This window comes from Rhincodon typus, chromosome 7 (assembly GCF_021869965.1).
Source record: "Rhincodon typus isolate 14 chromosome 7, sRhiTyp1.1, whole genome shotgun sequence".
In the NCBI taxonomy this organism is placed as follows: Eukaryota; Metazoa; Chordata; class Chondrichthyes; order Orectolobiformes; family Rhincodontidae; genus Rhincodon; species Rhincodon typus.
In genome coordinates, this window is record NC_063338.1 from 24,879,967 (window position 1) to 24,899,250 (window position 19,284).

Sequence of the window (19,284 nt, forward strand, 5' to 3'; positions counted from 1 at the left end):
CCCTCCCTCCCCTCCTGCACGCTCCCCCCACCAAACGTCACACTCCTTCCATGCCTCTCTCTCTCTCTCTCCCTCCCACGCACTCCGGCCCCACCAAACCTCTCCCCCGCCCTCCCCCCTCTTCCCCCAGTCGCTCTCGCTCTCACTCTCACACTCTCACCCTCCCGCGCTCGCTTGCCCTCTGTCTCGCCCTCTCCACCTCCACCCCGTTTCTCTCTTCACAGATGTTGCCCAGTAGTCTGATTTTTTTTCCAACATGTCCTGCTTTTATTTGCTCTTCACTTTGTTCAACTGTCTGAGGGACGTTTATCTTCGTAATTTCCAGTTCTGTTGAAATACTCGCACATCAATTCATTAACTTTCCTCCATTCTGTTTAGCTACAATTCTTATCAAAGGGAAGTTGATGAGCTCAGATTATGAAAAGAAAACTCACATCACCTACAACCCATAATTAACCCAGCCTTGCATCACATTCGTTGATGTTGCCAATTAATTGTGCAATTATTTCTGTGTACTTATTTCCTTGTAAACTCATTTCCTTATGCTTTTGCAGATTTGACAAAACATCTGATTCACCCTTCAAAAATATGAATGGATTTTATTCAACAGATCCTGTTAATGAAATGATTAAACAGAGAATCTAAGCACAATTAATCATCAAATGAGGACAACTAATGCGCAGCTTTCTGATGAAGTGAGATCACCCAATTGAAAATCAGATGTAAACCAATCCACAAGAGGAAACAAAACATCAGCGACATTTTTTGCCTGTTTTAAAAGAAGTGGCTGTATCATCTGGGACCATATCTTTTTCAAAGCATTTTATTTTGTGAATTGTTTTAGTATCTTCATGAATAACAATCTGGTCTAAGTTGATTTGTGGAAAATGAGTGATGGGAAATGGGTTATCCTGAGTCCAGAAGAGTTTGCTCAGCTGCAGCAATACACAGAATGTAAGTATGGTCTTAAAAAATATTATTGCTAAATGACATTAAGTCTTATGAGTCTCTCTAAATGACGAGAAACAGAACATATGGGAGAAGTGGAAAGCTTTGTGTTGTAGTTGTGTAGATTTGTGTCTGTTGAACTGTTCTAGTCACTTGTCTTGCTCTGCTGTTAGTTAAACGAGCAAATTTGTCACAGTACATTTTCCGTTGTGATGGGCAAGAAACGGTTACAAGGGAAAACTCACATTAAATAATCAAGCAAGCCAATTTTCTTCTGTTGTGTTCAGTATGAATTTTTGATGTGGAATTTTTAAAAGCACCCAATTGTGATATTAATGCTTTTCAAGCTGTTAATGACCAGTTCAAGCTGAAATGGGCAAAGCTTACATGAGTCTAATTGTGGCGCATGCAATACTTGAGTATTGGTTAAGGAGCCAATTTTGCATGGCTTGCTTATCCATGAAGAAATAATAATTGAATTGTGCAAATCTTACTTTCTTTTTGAACAAAAAAACCTTATTGGGAAGATGACAGAGTTAACATTATTTTTATGGCTTCAATGGAACGACACATGACAAATTTCTCTCCTGTTGTTTCATTTCTTTGTTTCAGCATCACCATTTTACAGCTTAGTAATGATGAATTGATGGGTCAAGTGCTGATTATTGCAAAGTGATCCAGGTTTAAATAAATTGATATTTTGAAATTTTTGAATAGAGCAATGATGTGATTACATGTATTTGAAAAAAAAACTGAGTTTCATTTTCAAATGCATACCCAGCACTTTTTTTTTACTATGATTAGTGTGCAGTGCCAACATACTGGGGACAAGTTTTGCAACAGAAGGAACACCTCAGAACTGAGGTTATTACTTGTTTTATATTGAAGTAAACACCATCTGGTATTCCTGTCGTCTTGTGCATCCCTCTCTTCCTTCGCCCCAGTGATGCCCTTCATCTACTCTTCCCCCATGGGTGCTCCCACTTTCCCTCCAGCCCCCTTCTCTGATTCCTTAAGTACTTTGTAAATCATACCTCTTGGACAAATCTTCTGGTTATCCAGAAATAACCTTCCATTCTTTTGGTTTGTCTTTTATACTGATTGTGCTCCTATGAAGTAGCTTGGGATATATTACTAAGTTAAAGGCACTCAGTAGTCGAGTCATAGTTATAGATTTATACAGCATGGAAATAGGACCATTTGGTCCAACTCGTCCATGTCGACCAGGTATCCTAAACCGATATAGTCTCATTTGTCAGCATTTGGCCCATATCCCTCTAAACCCTTCCTATACATGTACCCATCCAGGTGCCTTTTAAATGTTGTAATTGTACCAGCTTCCTCCTCTTCCTGTAGCAGTTCATTCCATAGACGCACCACCCTCTGCATGAAAAAGTTGTTCCTTGGGGCCCTTTCAAATCTCCACACACCACCGCAAACCACCACCCGCCCCCGCTCCCCCCACCCACCCACCTCACCTTAAGCCTATGCCCTCTAGTTTTGCAATCCCCTACCCTGGAAAAAAGGACCTTGGCTATTTACCCTATCCGTGCCCCTGGTGATTTTATAGACCTCTGTAAGGTTACCTCTTAGCCCCCGACACTTACAGAAACATAGCCCCAACTTATTCAGACTATCCCAATACAGCTCAAACACTCAAATCCAGGTAAGTAGAGGTGATGCATGTTGCTTGGAACAGCGTTGAAAGTCAACATTAGATAGGGGCTATAATTCTAAAGGGAGTACAGGAACGGAGGGACTGGGGTGCATGTGTATATAGATTATTGAAGCTGGAAAGGTGAGTAGAAAGAGCAATTAGTAAAGCATACAGTGTCATCAGCTGCATTATTAGGGGATACAAGAACAAGGAGGTCATCTTGAACTTATACGAAACGCTTGCTAGACCTCAGCTGGAGCACTGTGGGCACTGCATTATAGCAAAAATTGTAAATGCATTGGACAGAGCGCAGAAGCAACTTACAAAAATGGTTTCAGCAATGAGAAATATCAGTTATGGGAATAGATTGAAGAAGTTAGGACTGTCCTGTTTCGAGAAGAGATTTGGCGGAGGTTTTCAAAATCATGAATGGGCTGGATAGCTTTGATAGTGAGAAGTTGTTTTCTGTTCGTAAAAGAACAAAGAATGAGCAGACATAGATTTAAAATGAAGTGCCAAAGAAGCAAGGGTAATGCGAGGAAAGAAAAAACTTTATCACATAGCATGTAATTTAGAGTATGGAATGCACGGGCCATATTGTGAAGGTGGATTCAGGATGAGGCATTCATGAAGGCTCTGGGTGATTCGTTGGAAAGAAATGGTGTGCAGGGATAGGGAGAAAAGACAGGAGATTGGTACTAGGTGATAAAAATGATGCCTTCTGCGTCACCACAATTCTGTGATTCTGGGTATGTGTGGTGGGGTGGGTGAGGTGAGTGGTGCCAAAACCAGTGTCGGGGTGTGTTTGAAATATTGGGACTAATGATCGTGAGGAGTCCAGAGGTGTTCGGGGTTGGGGAAAAAGGGGTAGTCAGCTTAAAGTTTCCAGGGAGTTCGGCTCGGTTTTTCATTCTCCCGGGAAACTGTTAACTTAATGGAAACGGGAATCTATGAATTCTCTGCCTGTAATAGATTCTTTTGGAGGACTCTACATGCAAGGGAATTACCCATTGTAATTTTTAATTTGGCAGAGTCCCAATGTGCAACTCCTGTCTACATTGTTCCAATGACCATCTGGCAATTGGAGTGTCCAGATCAATGTATTGAAAATCTACAGTACAAATATTGCCATTAAAAATGACTTTTATTTTTAAACCTGCATTGAAGTTTAATGTCTATTATAGTTGTGGTAACTGGGTCAGTTAAAATTGCTACATAAAGATACTGAAGCTAATCCATTATTTCGGTTTTAAAGTGAAGCTTCAGCTAATTCAAAGCATTTGAAATTCTAGTCTGAGTTCCCTCTGCTTTTGCTTCTGTCGAACAATTTAAATAGCCTACCAAAAAAACACGTGCTCAAAACCAGCACACACGGTTAATCTTTTGATGGTCTGCTTTCAATGTGACTGTTTGTCAGGGGTTTTGAATTCTGTTGTTTTGTTTTGAATAAGTGCTAGCTGCTGAATTTGCTGTGTGGAGAGGATTCCAGCTTAATTGTGGTATTGAGATGCATTCTGTGTGCCCGGAGATGCATTGCAACTGGTGTTATTTTCTGAAACCTTGGTCAAATAAAGTTGGTGAAATAGATGGTTGCTAAAGATCACATTTAAATGTTCAAAGAAAGTCTTTGGCTGACTGGAAGATTCATGTTGGTTTATGTAGAATAAATGAAAGACTGTTGTAAAATGTTATGGTTGGGTACAGTCTGGCGACCATGTTTTGTCGTACAGTAATCCATTCTAATCTAGAATTATTTTTGCTAGTTTGTTGAAAAATTCATTATGGATTATTTTAAATTAAGAGTTTACTGAGTTTACAGTTCTTTTTTGACATAATGTGATATTATCCCAGTGGTCCATTTTGTTGACTTCTATAATGGAATGCTTGTTTAGCCCATCTATCTGTGTGGCTTGCTCCACACTTGCAACATTTTCTAATTTGTCTGTCATTGTTATATACTCCTGGTCTGTTTGTGGTCAGTTGTTGAATTTAGTAACTAAATTTTGTACAGCATGAGTATATTTTGCAAAATGTTTCTGTTAGGTTTTGTGGAAGTTTGCTTAAATCAAATCAATTACTGAGTGTTATTAGATAATGTGAAGTTCTGTTTTAAAAATTTCATTTCATCTGTATATGTCCAAGAATAGGTCTTGAGAGGTCATGGTTTTAGGATAAGGTGTAGCAGATCGAAAACAGACGAGTAGAAATTACTTCTCTCAAAGGGTTGTGTATCTGTGGAATTCACTACCCCAGAGTGCAATGGATGCTGGAAGGAACATTGAGTAAATTTAAGGAGGAGATAGACAAATTCTGAATTAGGAATGGGTTGAAGGGTTATTGGAGAGCAAGCAGGAAAGTGGAATTTAGGCTGAGATGATGCCAACCATGATTGTATCAAATAGCAGAGCAGGCTTGAGGGGCTGACATGCTTGCTCCTGCTTCTAGTTCTGGTATTCTTTTGTAATTAGATGGGCAAAATATTATGTAACATCCCATTGTCACTTGCCAGTCTCTCTCTCTACATTTTGAAATTGTGGTGCATTTAACAGACACATCTTCCCAACTTGGAATCCCTTTAGTCGTTATGTTTCCTAACTTCTCAAAAAAATTGGTTCTAACTTTTGGACAAAATTCCCTGGTCCTAAACTGCTGAACAAGCAAAAACAAATCTATTTGCTGTCCTTAACATCTAATATTTTGGACATTTGAGTGAATTGTCCAGTAACGTTCCAAATTTCAAGGAATGCAACCCCAGTTTGTAAGTTATCTCCTGGTAATTTAACCCTTGGCACCCAGATATCATGCTCATCAGTCTTCATGTCTTCCAAAGCCAGTATCTTTTTTCTAAGATGTAAAGCTAGAACTGAGCACAGTACTCAAGCTGTGACCTAACTAAGATTTGATCTAACTAAGTTCTGAGGAAGGGTCACCGGACCTGAAACGTTAACTCTCTTTTCTCCTCCACAGATGCTGCCAGACCTGCTGAGCTTTTCCAGCAACTTTGTTTTTGTTCCTGATTTACAGCATCTGCAGTTCTTTTGGTTTTTACCTAACTAAGATTTGCTAGGTTGTCCTCTAACCTCATGTATGCCAGCATTTTGTGTACTGCTGCTTGTTTTGTCAGATACTAAACTTGTCTACGGACCCCCTAGGTTTACGTGGATCTTGACTGTTTCTGGCTTTGCACTACTTGGAAAGGCAAACCCATTTGACTTGTAAAGTGGCTAACCACCTACTTAGTTATATTGAAATCTATTTGCCACAGTATTGTCTATTCCCTAAATCCATCAACTTTTTTTTAATAATTTAATACTTCAATTTATACTGCTTACAATCCGTTTATCTTTGTATCAAGGCAAAGTTTGATCTGTGAGTTTGCTGTCTCATTTTAAATCATTACAGAATATGATGAATGGTTGAGGGCCCATTGGCTGTACTTGCAGAAGACCAGTCTGTCTCCAACTGCTCAGCTAATTTCCAAACCAGTTCAATGTTTTGCCTTCATTTTCATGAGCTTTAAATTCGGTCTCCTATGAGATATTTTATCAAATGCTGTTTGGAATGAAAGTGTTTCTTTTTTATTGTTAATAAGCAGCTTTGAACAAGTTTCATCAGTCTTAATTTATCAATGACTAACACTTTTTTCAATCAACTGACAATGTTCAAGTTGTTCAATCTTATTTATAGAATCAAGTAATTTCCTGACAACAGTTCATAGGTTAATTGGTCTAATGCCCTGGTTTAAGCTTTTTTATCTCTCAATTCATGGAGTAGTCATAAAACTTCCAAGCTAAAGCAAAGCTTTCAGATTTGAGACTGTTCAAAAGTTATAATTAGGGCATCTACAGTGTTCTCATCACCTTCCTTCAAAATTTTGGAAGCCATTTTGCTCTGGGTATCTGTCATTCTTCAACATTTTTTTTCTATTCATTTGTGGGATGTGGGTGTCACTGGCTGGCCAGCATTTCTTGCCCATCCCTGGTTGCCCTTGAGAAGGTGGTGGTGAGCTGCCTTCTTGAACCACCACAATCCTCCTGCTGTGGGTTGACCCACCATGCTATTAGGGAAGGAATTCCAGGATTTTGACCCAGCAACAATTAAGGAACGACGATATATTTCCAAGTCAGGATGGTAAATGACTTGGAGGGGAACTTGGAGGTGGTGATGTTCCCATATATCTGCTGCTCTTGTCCTTCTAGATGGAAGTGGTCGTGGGTTTGGAAGGTGCTGTCTGAGGATCTTTGGTGAATTTCTGCGGTGCATCTTGTAGATAGTACACCCCGCTGCCACTGAGGTGGTGGAGGGAGTGAATGCTTGTGGATGTAGTGCAATCAAGCGGGCTGCTTTGTCCTGCATGGTGTCAAGCTTCTTGAGTGTCGTTGGAGCTGCACTCATCCAGGCGAGTGGGGAATATTCCATCACACTCCTGTCTTGTGCCTTATAGATGGTGGACAGGCTTGGAGGAGTCACGAGGTGAGTTACTCGCCACAGTATTCCTAACTTCTGGCCTGCTCTTGTCGCCACTGTGTTAATGTGGTGAGTCCAGTTGAGTTTCTGGTGAATGGTAACCCCCAGGATGTTGATAGTGGGGGATCCAGTGATGGTAACACCATTGAATGTCAAGGGGCGGTGGTTAAATTGGTGTTGATCATAGCCTGGCAATTGTGTGGCACGAATGTCACTTGCCACTTGTCAGCCCAAGCCTAGATATTGTCTAGATCTTGATGCATTTGAATATGGACTGCTTCGGTATCTGTGGTGTCATGAATCGTGCTGAACATTGTGCTATCATCGGCGAACATCCCCACTTCTGACCTTATGATGGAGGGAAAGTCACTGATGAAGCAGCTGAAGATCGTTGGGCCTAGGGCACTACCCTGAGGAACTTTTATTCATTACTGGTCCTTTTCTTACATTGATTTTGGTGAATCAATGCTCTTGATTCAATATTAGTTTCTAGGACATGCTATCTGGTATGCTAACTCTTTTCATCTCCTGTAAGTAATGATGCAAAGTAACATTTACGTTGTGCTTGCAAAAAAGACCCTGAGCTTCCAGTTGCTTGCCACTTTAACACACCACCCTGTTCCCTGGCCAACATCTCTCTCTCTCTCTCTCCGGCTTGCTACAGTGTTCCAGCGAAGCTCAACACAAGCTGGAAGAACAATATCTCATTTTCCACTTGGGGACCCTGCAGCTCTCCAGACTGTATAGAGTTAAATAATTTTAGGGCCTGAACTCTCCCATGTTCTAGTCCCTTACCCCACACACCAGGCCTTGTTGTCACATAGCCTGCCATTACATACCCCCTGTTGTTAGTAACTAACAGCTATTCACCCTCCTCGCCAGATCATTATCAACTCCTTTGTCTAACCAACTGCTCTTCTCTCGCTTTGGGCTCTATCCTGTATCCTATTATTTAGTCCCTACCCCATCCCTCTCCCTACTTTCTGCATATAAACCGACATTTTCCTATCAGTTCTGAGGAAGGGTCACTGGACCCAAAACATTAACTCTGATTTTTTTTCTTCACAGATGCTGCCAGACCTGCTGAGCTTTTCCAGCAATTTCTGTTTTTGTTCCTGATTTATAGCATCCACAGTTCTTTTGGTTTTTAACTGTCGATCATGTCTGGCAGTTCCTTATTTTCATCAACAAAACTACCATTATCCTTTTTCGAGGAGCCCATGTTGTCTCTTGCTGCCCTCTTGCTCCTAATATAATTGTAACTTGTTTTTCTTCGTTTAATTCGGTATCTCCTGCATGTTTCTTTTCATAATCCATTTCTGTAGCTCTTGCTGCCTGTTTTGAAGCAGTAATAGAATGGTGACAGCAAACAAGGAGCTGATCAGGTTGTCATGTGTGTGCTGGCTCTGTATAAATGCATCTCGCGTAATCCTGTTCTTCCGCAGTCCTGCAGTTTGTTTTTCTGATAATTATGGCAATTTTTGGATAATTATTCAATTCTCTCTTCAAGGCCTCCTTTGAATCTACCATCCCTGGCATTCTCGGGTAGCGTATTCCAAATCCTAGCAACTTGCTGCATTTAAAATAAAACTTTTCCTCATGTTGCTGTTGGTACTTTTGTCAATAACCTTAGACTAATGGCCCAGGTTTTGAATTTTTTTGCCAAAGGGAACAGTTTGGCCCTATCTATGATTTTGAACATCTGTATCATTTCGTTCTTTGCATCTCTCCCAGTTACTAGAATCTGTATCTTTTTGTACATTCTTTGTATGCTGTTGCCTTGTTTTATGTTGTGCTTTACCTTTTATTGTTGCCCATGGTGTTTGTCAGCAAGTAGCACTCTCTCTCTCTTTCTCTCTCTGTCTCTCTCGGGCTGTAATCCCTGCCAGATTTTATATTTTGCTTACCCCCACACTCATCTTGTTCCAGTGCTACTGAAGTTATTATTCATCTCTTTGGATCAATTACAGTGACATTGTAGTAAACCAAAATTGGATTTGGACACCAAACTCCAGCTTGTGCTCAAGTTATCAGCCATTCTCAGAATGGCAGAATCTAATAGAATGATACCCATGCTAAGCTGAAATTCCACACGGATAAATCCGAATTAGTTAAAGTTGTGTAAGTTTGACATGTGACTGTATCAATCTAGCTCGATAAGAAGCAGGAACTCATCACTTTGTGACAAAGGTGGTGATAAAATCCACGATCGCTAACTGCTTCCAATACATTTGTTCACGCTATGGCTGTGCAAGATATGGAGAACAAGGAGGAGCAGACTAATGACATTCAACTCAATGCCTACCCTATTTCTCACTGGCCTGTAGGAGACTGGCGTGGAGATTCAAGTAGGGAAAACTATCGAAATGTAAATGAAGGTGGACGATGTTGAGCGATGCTTGGTGGAACTGATGGATGAGACAGTTGTAGGCACAATACCTTCTTCAGCCAAGGTGCCTGAGGAGGCCAGTGATCCTGAAGAGCCTAATGAATTAAGGCCTTAGAGATGCTCCGGGACTTCCCCCGGCAGCACAAAAGCACCGATCGCATGCCAACCCAAAAAAAATTACAGTTTTTCTGATGCTGATTTCCAGCATTTTTCAGTTCGTCTTTTGAGGCCAGGTTATTGTAAGATGTGACAAATGGAGTATTAGAGACGTTTTTCTCTCACTTATTGTGTACTGTGTCAGAATAAAATGTCAACTTAAAACAATGTGCATCAAATTACAAGGGGTCTCCTTAATGATCGCAAAGCTCCACTTAACACAAATACAGATTCCCTGGGATTTGACTCCTGCACTTTACTGTATGCCAATGACTTTCTTACCAGCTCCATGGGTTGCAGTTTTTCACAAGGCACACACATCTCGCAGCTCACATCTTATTCTATTCTACAGTCCCATTCCTCTGGTAAACGTAAACTCACCAACTTTGACTTAGTCCATATTTTGCTGTGTCAATGTCAAATTCTTTCTTTTGTCTTTCAGATTCTTCTATATCCTGACCTTGCACAACCTAACCTCCACAGTTTTTTGTTCACTTCTCTACTTTTCCAATTATAAACAATGGGCTTCTGTTTCGCTTGACATTCAGTGACATAAACCTCTGACATTTTGGTAACATGCATTGAAATGTGTAAAAACTGCCTCCGCTTTGCTTTCCCGATTTCCCACCATTCAAAAGCCTCAAGATTTACCCTTAATCTAGCCTTCACTCATCATTCCAATCCTGTTACATTTTTGGTTATTTTGACTTTGTGAAGCCTTTGTGACATTACTGTAACATCAGAAGAATAATGTAAGTTTAGTTGACTATTATTGAATCATTAGTATTTTGTATTTAAAATTACAAACTTAATGAATGGCAATACTTAAAATTTTGACTTGTGTCCAGCTTTCTTTGAAAGAATTGCAATATCTGTGGAGATAGCTTGATGTATTGGAGGAATCCTGAAGCTGCATTGAAGAACATATTTATCAATCAGCTAACTTCTGGCAATTTTTCTAAAAGGTTTTGTACCATTTAGTTATTTAGCTTCCTACTTTGCTGTTCTACTGGTGGAAAATATATTTGGTTAAATGGTGATGAATAACTCATATGCGTTTACTTTGAAACTAGGAAATGCTAAAAACTCTCAGCAATGCTGATAACTGTTTCTTTCAATAAATTTGCATTCTAATGGAGTTTTCTTTTAATGTAGATGTAGTACATTGCTGATAGATCCTGTAGCAATGTAGCATTCAATCTCATAGATTTAATATAAGGCCTGATGAAAAAATGATGAACTGCTTATTTATGCGATTTTCCATATTTGGGATGTTGCTGTATGCAAATGGAAGGTGGGCATACCTGACTTAACAATACTGATTACTTTAAAAGTGTTTAGAGCTGCTTTGAAACATTCTTGAGGATGTGATAGAGACATGAATGTAAATTCTTTATATCTCTGTGTGAAAGGAATTTTGCCATTTTCGTGTGCATGTGTGCTAATTGATTTTTACTGGCTACTCCTGTTTAGTGTTAATGAAATGGATGCTACTTAGTGTTTGTGCTAAACTCAGTTTCAAACAAACAAGTGTAGCGTACATTAATACACTGACCTTGTTTTCACTTTCTGTTGTTAAACAGTATATAATAGAATGTGGGAAAATTTGCACAGTATCATACTATTTTTACCGTATTGTAAATGGTGTAAACATACATTGAGATGAGGACACATTGCTGGGTAACCAATCCAGAAAATTCTTACAAGACTAATCAAAGATCAAGGTTTCAATGGCTTGGTGAATCTAGCAACGTGTGTAAACAGTACCAATTTCAGTTAAAAATATTTTGGCAAAGGAGCAATATGGACAGTAGGACATAGTAACATAATTTAGCAATATTTTTGTTTTGTTTACAGGAACTGTAATTCTACAGAGCTTCTCCTCTACTACCACTACAACCTCAGCAGGACACCCTTCAGGTATCTCCAGAGCTTCTATCAGACTGCCAAGATTATGGCACGACTCTGGGAAATGCTCTGTAATATCTGGGTAGCAGAGCTCAGATTCTAGACTGAAGTTTTTGTTTAATTTGTTTGTGGGATGTAGATCTCACGCCAAGTCCATTTTTAGTTTTCATTCCTAATAGCCTTAAAGATGGTGGTGGTGGTGGTGACCTCCTTTATTAAACTACTTCAGTCAGTCTGGTGTTGATACACCCACAATCCCAAGAGCCTGGCTGAATGTACATGTAGTCCATCTGCCCTGATAAGTAAGTTGGCCTAGCCATGACTCTGATGTCCTTCCTGTCGCACGTAGCACCCACACTAAGTTGAAACACAGGTTGTGGCTGATGTTACTATTGGGTAAATTCCCCTACTTTAAAGCCTCGGTAAAACAAAATGTGACTATAAAGTGCTGTAAACAAGGGATTTCTATATTTTCAAGTCAGGGTAATGCATGACTTGGTGTTCCTATGTATCTTCTGCCCTGGTCCTTCTGAGAAACTGGCCACATGAACTCTTGCGGTGATACAAAAGAATTGACTTCCAGTAACTGCAATAGTCTTCCTTTGTGTTGGTTATGATTCCAGCCAGTAGAGATTTCCCCTCCATTCCAGGGGCGGGGGTTTGGTTTTGCTCAATCAAATAATGTCTTGTCATAAAGAGCAATTGTTCTCACCTCATGTCTAGATTTCAGTTCTTTTGGTGATGGTTTGAATAAGATTGTAATGAGATCCAAAGGTTAGTGGGTTTTTTTCAGCTAAAATTGGTCAATAATCATACCCACTGCAGCAAAATGTTTCTTCAAATGAAATATTTCAATCTCCTTTTTACACTGGCCATCTTAAATCAGATCCTTTCCTATTTAGACTTATAACTTCCAGAAATGTGCAAGAGCACAATTGGACCTAGAGATGTCATGACTCAAAGAAGCTGATGTGTTGTCATGACTCTGGAAATCAAACCCTATTGCAACTCGAGCTGTACCAAAAGTGCCAATAGTCTATTCAGCCACCAAAAATGGTGAACTTGTTTCCTGTTATTATTGTCAACTAGACTAAAAATTTTCTCCAGCCTTTTTTTTAATAAACTCAAAAATAAGTTTTACTGTGGGCAAGCGAAGCTGTGATCATTATGAATGGCAGAACGGGCCCAAAGGGCCAAATGGCCTACTCCTCCTATTTTCTGTTTCTAAACTCAGTAGAATCACAGAATTTTCACAGAATGGAGAAAGCCTCTTCAGCTCATTGTGTTTACGTCAGTCATGAAGCATTTACCTATTCAAATCTCACTATACAGCACTTGATCTGTGGCCTTGTTCTTATTCAAACAAGTTGCAGACTAGTTCTCAATTAAGGTATTTTGCAAATTAAACTATATCCCCTTTTAATCTTGAACACAGGTGTATTCGTGCACGGACAGGGTGAGACACAAACACAGGCACACCCAGTGCACTCAACACACTACGTACATGCAACATCCGCTTGAAAATTTATCAAGCTTTTTCAAACGACTCTGCAGAGAGAGAGAGTGAGAGAGAATGCTGCTTTGAATTACAAGTTCTGACTGACAAAGAGAGAGACAGTACTGCATCCTTGCAAATTTCTTCAAAACTGTCCAAAGCTTCTAGATATACATTGGGGGAAGAAAAAAAATCACCTCCATCCAGAATATGTTGCGAGGCAAAATCAGCGTCAATTTATAATTTGTCATGTTTGTTCACTCAACAATTAAAGCATTAAAACTCCAATCTTATCGTTGTCTTAAAACTTTGAATGCTGCTTTCCAAAGCCAGTTTTTTTGTAATGCAAATAAACCATAGTCTCCCTTAACCTTTTTGTTTGGAACTGCAATCACATGATAAATTCTGTGCAACAAAATAATTGCCAAGTATCCATTTACTGGTTCTCAGAATCCATAAACACGTGTTCCCAGCATGCCTCCACTTTTGGGAGGTGAAACACCATTTTGAAATGCAATTCCGTTGCAATGTAACATGACATTACAAAACAAAATGCAAAACCTTAGAGATTCATCTTAATTCTGTCTTCATACAGGATTTGCACAATTTCTTGCCACATTTTTTAGTCTGCTTCTACTTCACCATCATTACTTGATTGTGCATTAGCAATAATGTAATCTTTTCTAATGAACAATTCTTAAAGTTGAATTAGCTGCAACAAGAAAGATCTGGTATGTGAGTTTTACATATGTCTACAAAGGTCACAGGATTATGTTCAGTGTCAGTTCGGCACTTTTATGGTTGTGGCAGTCATAAATTCTGAAATGTCTGAGCTGGTAAAAATGCTGGAATTTTCTTTTCCACTGTAGAGATTTTCTTTTGATGCTGATTCTATTTCTTCGAAAAATACCTTACTAGCTGCTCTATGCCGGTTCTTCTTGCCGTAAAAGTGGACTGGCTTCTCTTCTCTCCCCCACTCCTCGCCCCAAGTCACTAGCATTGATTGCCATACTAAAAGGTTTAATGAAGGCAGGGATAGCCAAGACCAGTTTTGACATGAGTATTGCTTTCAGCTTCTCAAAAGCTGTTTGGAATTTCTTTGACCATATTATCTCTGCCCGTTTTCATCATAAATGCTTTGGTGGTATTGCTATCTTATTGAAATTTGGAACAAATTTCCAACAAAGCTGCACATCTCCAAGAATCTCATGGTTTCATGAGCTGAACAACAACACAATTTTCGATTGAGTGTGCCTTCAAGGGGTCTGAGAAAACTCTTTCAGTTGGATTTGGGTGAAATCTCTCCTCTGGTTGGAGTTATACCCAGAAGAAAGAAAGATGGTTGTTGTTATTGGAGGTCAGTCCCCAGAACCAGGACTTATCAGGAGTTCTTCAGTGTAGTTTCCTCCTTCAGCTACGTCATCAGGAACCTTCCCTTCAGCATGTCAGAAATGGGAATGTTTGCTTTTGATAACGTGTCTACTTTTGGAATCTTTTGTATTAAATATTACAAGCAGTGTGAATACAGGTAGTGCTGAGAACAAAACAGTACTTTATCATGGCAACCTCGTTTAGTGGAACTAAAGGTGCCAATCGATTGATAAGATTTCACATACATTTGTTCAACATTACTCACAACAACTCTTACTGAAGTAGTCTGTATCCGCGTACAACAAGATCTGAATAACATCTCTGACTTGGGCTGATATGTGGCTGAATTGAAAATAATCTTTTGTGTTGACCAATACCAAAAGATGTTAACTTACCCAATTATATGGATGTGCAGTAGTTCGTGTGATTTTTTTTTTTTTTCGTTTCATTCATTGTTGATCCATTTTTAATTTTCCATGTCAGTGATTGTGGCATTTAAATATGAACGTTTAACATGCATGAGCAAACCTGTCAGTGCTTAAGTCAGTGGGAGAGTCCACTGTTTGTATTTATTTGGTTCCTTATTGATCCTATTGGCTATTAGCTCTGGAATATTTTTGGTGTGCTATGCAAATGTAATAACAATCCGCAATTTAATAGCTGCTTTGTGTTTTCAGTAGTTCAATGAATTTCTAGGCTAAGTAGGGAAGACACGTGTTATTTGTATATTATTCTGCAGCTGCCATAGCCAATGTTGCTCTTAATCACAGATGGAGTAATTGCCAATATATTCAAATACAATATAAAAATGACAACATATTCTTTTAGAATCAAATACAATACAGAATTCAGTTGATTTTAAACATTTGCAGTTTCTTAGATTAGATTACAGAATGCTGGGTAACGTGATGCTGGATCAAAGCACTTCCATCACTGTGTAAGACATCTAATGTCAACACAACTGTACAGAACGTACAGCACAATATTCAGCTTTTGTTGCCTAGGTGATAACCTGACCAAGCAGAATGTTGACCAATCTTTGTTTCAGTGAAATCACTGGAAACTGAATCAAGAAGATCCTGTAAAGGTCAAGTGATCCAGGTTTATGTAACCCAGGTGGTATAGTTACGTCATCCGAATGCGTCTTTCTTTCAGTGTGAACTTGCCCATGTAATACCTTGGCCGAAATGGTATTCGATCCATAACAGGTGATTGAATGAAGTGCTTTCCTCTCCTGAGAATAGTGAAATGCCAAGACAAGAAATGCCACTGAAAAATTTCAAAAATAAATGTACCTTTTTAAAATTTTTTCCTTGTCTTTTTTTACAGATTCCACAAAGAAACTGAAAGATGTATTGGACGAATTTCATGGGGATGGAGTGCTGTCTAAATATAACCCTGAGCAGGTGGTAATAGCTTCCTTTCCTGTTTAGACTTTGTGTAGTTGTCAAAAACTAACACAAGTACTTTAATTAACCATTAAGAGCTGATTGTTCACAGCTTTCAAAATAACTAATTCCTGCGAAGTTGACCAAAGCAAATATTTGAAAGTAGGAAGTATTTAATAAATTGCAGTGTAGCCTGTGAGTTAACTGATAAAGTTTAGCTTTAAGAATTGTGAGATATCTTGACCATCTTCAAGTGATCCTTCTCCAGTATTACGTGTGGAAGTAATATTTTTATTGTACTCTTCTCAATAGCATTGATTGCATTTCACTTTTTCTCCTATTTGTAACGGTAATTTAACCTCTTGTGTAGTAAGGATTGCCGTTGTTAATTTTTCTGTCCAGTAGTTTACATCTTAGTTAATGAGTGGTATTAAAGAAGTTAAAATCAGTCAACTTTTTTTATTGAAATGGAATCAGACTATACAAATGGACCATAACTGTGATTTCTGTTACGCAGTTTATTTAATTAGAAATTAAAGTTAATGTTGATTGGTGTCACAACAAAATTCTCTTTTTTTTTGGGTGGTATTACTGAATCACAAAGATTTAAAGATAAGGGCTGTTTCAAATAGTATACATTATACGGGAGCCTTATTGCCCAAAGGGCCTCCAGGTTTGACTTCTGCTTCAGTTTAAGTAACCTAAGCTTGTCATCTGTTATACTTGTAATTTGGGTGATAGAAGTTATTTAGAAAGTGCTGTTGAAGGACTCTTGGCAAGTTGCTGTGATGTATTTTGTCGACGGTAAGCGTAGGTGCTGCAACTGAGCCAGTGGTGGAAACGGGATATTTAAGGGAGTGATGCTTTGCCTAGAATGGTGTTGAGCTTCTTGAGTATTGGTGTAGCTGTACTCATCCTGACAAGTGCATAATATTCCATCATATTCCTGACTTCTGCCATTGTGGATGTTGAACAAGCTTTGGGAAATCAAAACGTCAATTACTCACTATAGAAATTTCCACTTCTGACCTGCTCTTGTAGACACAGTATTTATGGACAGTCAATGGTAACATCCAGGATTGGTACTTAGGGAATTCAGTGATTGTAATGTTATTGAATGTCAAAGGGAAATTGTTAGATTTTCTCAGGAGATTGTTACTGCCAGGTAATCGTGTGACACAATTGTGATATTTCTAACTTACCAACCCAGCTCTGAATCTGGTCCAGACTTTGTCTCATATGAGCACAGGTTGTTTCAATATCTCAGGAGTAATGATGGTAATGAACACTTAAAAGCATCAGCAGATACCTGAAGCTGAGTATGCCTGGCAGAGTTCAAAGTGGCCATTTGTGGACAAGTTGTTACTAAGTAAGTGCTGCTTGATGGCACTGTCAGCAACATCTTCTAAATCTTTGATAATTGGAACAGTAATTGGCTAGATTGCCTGCTTTGCCAATTGGCACATCTGAGTAAATGTTAACATTTTTGGGTAGATGCCCTTTTGCAGCTTGGAAACCCAAGTTAATGTTCCCAATTATATGTTATTCCAGTAAGGGGACAATTGTAAGTTTGGTAGGTATTGAACTGGGTGGAAGAGCTCATGGAATTGTCTTCAATAATGTAGCAGTAAGATTAAAGCATGGTGTATCACCAAAGAATGTATTGTGGTATTCAATCTTAATATAGATTAAACAGTGTGGTACGCAGCTCAGGCCTGAAGACCATTCTGGACCTTGCCTTTTCCTCACTGCGGTCTTCCACCTCAGATTCTCACATTTGCAGGGAATATAGCTCCCTATTGACACTCTTGTTTATGGATAAATTTATAAAGACTCCCTTTTTAGCATTTAATATTCGATGAAATTGCCTCTTATTTAATGGAGCAGTGCCCGAAGCCATGATAATTCATTGCTGTGCAGTTGTGCTAAGAAAGATGGGAAGATTGCCTCATGTAATCATTGAGCAGAGTATGCGGTACTGAAAAGCTCTTTATTTCACAACTGATCTGCTAGGTTCAGGCTTCTTTTGTTTCTCAGTACTTAAATTTCCATCTGGGTGTTTCTTTTTTTGCTGAATCCCTCGTTCTTTGGAAGGTCTTTGTTCAAGATTCACCCTCAACATAGACAGATGTCCTTTTCCATTACAGGAGTTGGTGTTCAATATATTAAATTGTAGGAGATTCCATGATGTAATGCATGCCTTTTGAAATTATTAGTAATTGACAATGCTAAAGCAATTCTCAACCATTTGAGAATTAAGCAAGTAATATTTATGATGGAGTAGAGGTGTGTTGGAGTAGAGGTGTGTTTAGGTAGAACTTGTTTTGCAAATTTGTGGATTGTTCTCAACAAAGGGAGCTGTGCTGGACTTGTTAATGTTGTCCTCCTTGTCTTTAACCCTGTAGTTCTAGGGGTAAAGGAGTTCAAGACTTCCACTGGTGCTTTCTACATGACATTGTTGTTATAAAACTTGAACAGAACAGTATATTCCAGGCAAGGTTCCCACCAAAAAAAGTCATTTGCAAGTCTGCCTTTCTGTAATGTAAGCTACAGAAATGTGAGGCCAAGTCCTCATTCTTGTGGTACTTCAGTTTTTAAATATTTCATGTTACAGATTGGGCGATAACTGTATGGCTGAGGTTTTATTGCTTTTCAATGTGGGAGTTCTGGCTCTTAAAGATTGGAATCATGCAATCCTTTGTTTTATATCAGGTCTCTTGAGTGTAAATTTTCAGTTGACACTGCTGTGTATTACAGGCAAAGTTAATTGTCAGAGGTACTATTGTTTAGCTAAAACATCCTTTTTTTTATTCAGTCATGGATGTGGACAGTGCTGGCTGGGTCAGTATTTACTGCTCATTTCTAATTGACTTTGAGAAGGTGGTGGTGAGCTGCCTTCTTGAACGGCTGTAGTATGTATGCTGTAGGTAGAGCTACAATGCCATTTGTAAGGGGATTGCAGGATTTTGACCCAATGACACTGGTGATTATATTTCCAAGTCAGGAATGGTTTGGAGGATGTTGGTGTTCCCATATATCTGCTAACCTTGTGTCGCTAGATGGAAGCAGTCATGGGTTTAGAAGGTGCTGTGTAAGGAGCTTAGGTGAATTTCTACAATACGTTTTGTAAATAATATACGCTGCTGGTACTGAGTGTCAGTGGTGGAAGGAATGGATGCTCGTGAATGTGGTGCCAATCAAGTGAGCTGCTTTGTCCAGGATGGTGTCAAGCTTCTTAAATATTGTTGGGGCTGCACTCATCCAGTCAAGTGGGATGTATTCCATCACACTCCTGACTTGTGCCACGTAGATGCTGGACAGGCTTTGGAAGTCAAAGGTTGAGTTACTCACTGCAGTAATCCTAGCCTCTGATGTGCTCTTGTAGCCATTGTGTTCATATGGCAAGTCCAGTTGAGTTTCTGGTTGTGGTAACTCCCAACATGGTAGTTGAGTATTCAGTGATGGTAACACGGTTAGGTACTGTCTCTCTCTCTGATTGAAATGG

At 39.2% G+C, this 19,284-nt stretch overlaps 1 protein-coding gene across 4 annotated transcripts in view; it reads left to right on the top strand.

Annotated features, from left to right (window-relative positions):
• Nucleotides 1-559: 559 nt before the first annotated feature.
• LOC109915947 (diacylglycerol kinase beta) overlaps nucleotides 560-19,284 on the top strand; it is a 409,322-nt gene continuing 390,597 nt past the window's right edge. For 3 of the 4 annotated variants that reach the window (XM_048599394.1, XM_048599389.1, XM_048599391.1), the window contains exons 1-2: nucleotides 560-954; nucleotides 15,721-15,797. In XM_048599394.1, coding sequence (XP_048455351.1) covers nucleotides 888-954; nucleotides 15,721-15,797 — 144 coding nt within the window. In that variant the 5' untranslated portion in view covers nucleotides 560-887. Of the gene's footprint in view, nucleotides 955-11,474; nucleotides 11,538-15,720; nucleotides 15,798-19,284 lie in introns of all 4 variants that reach the window. The other variant, XM_048599392.1, reaches the window with a different exon arrangement.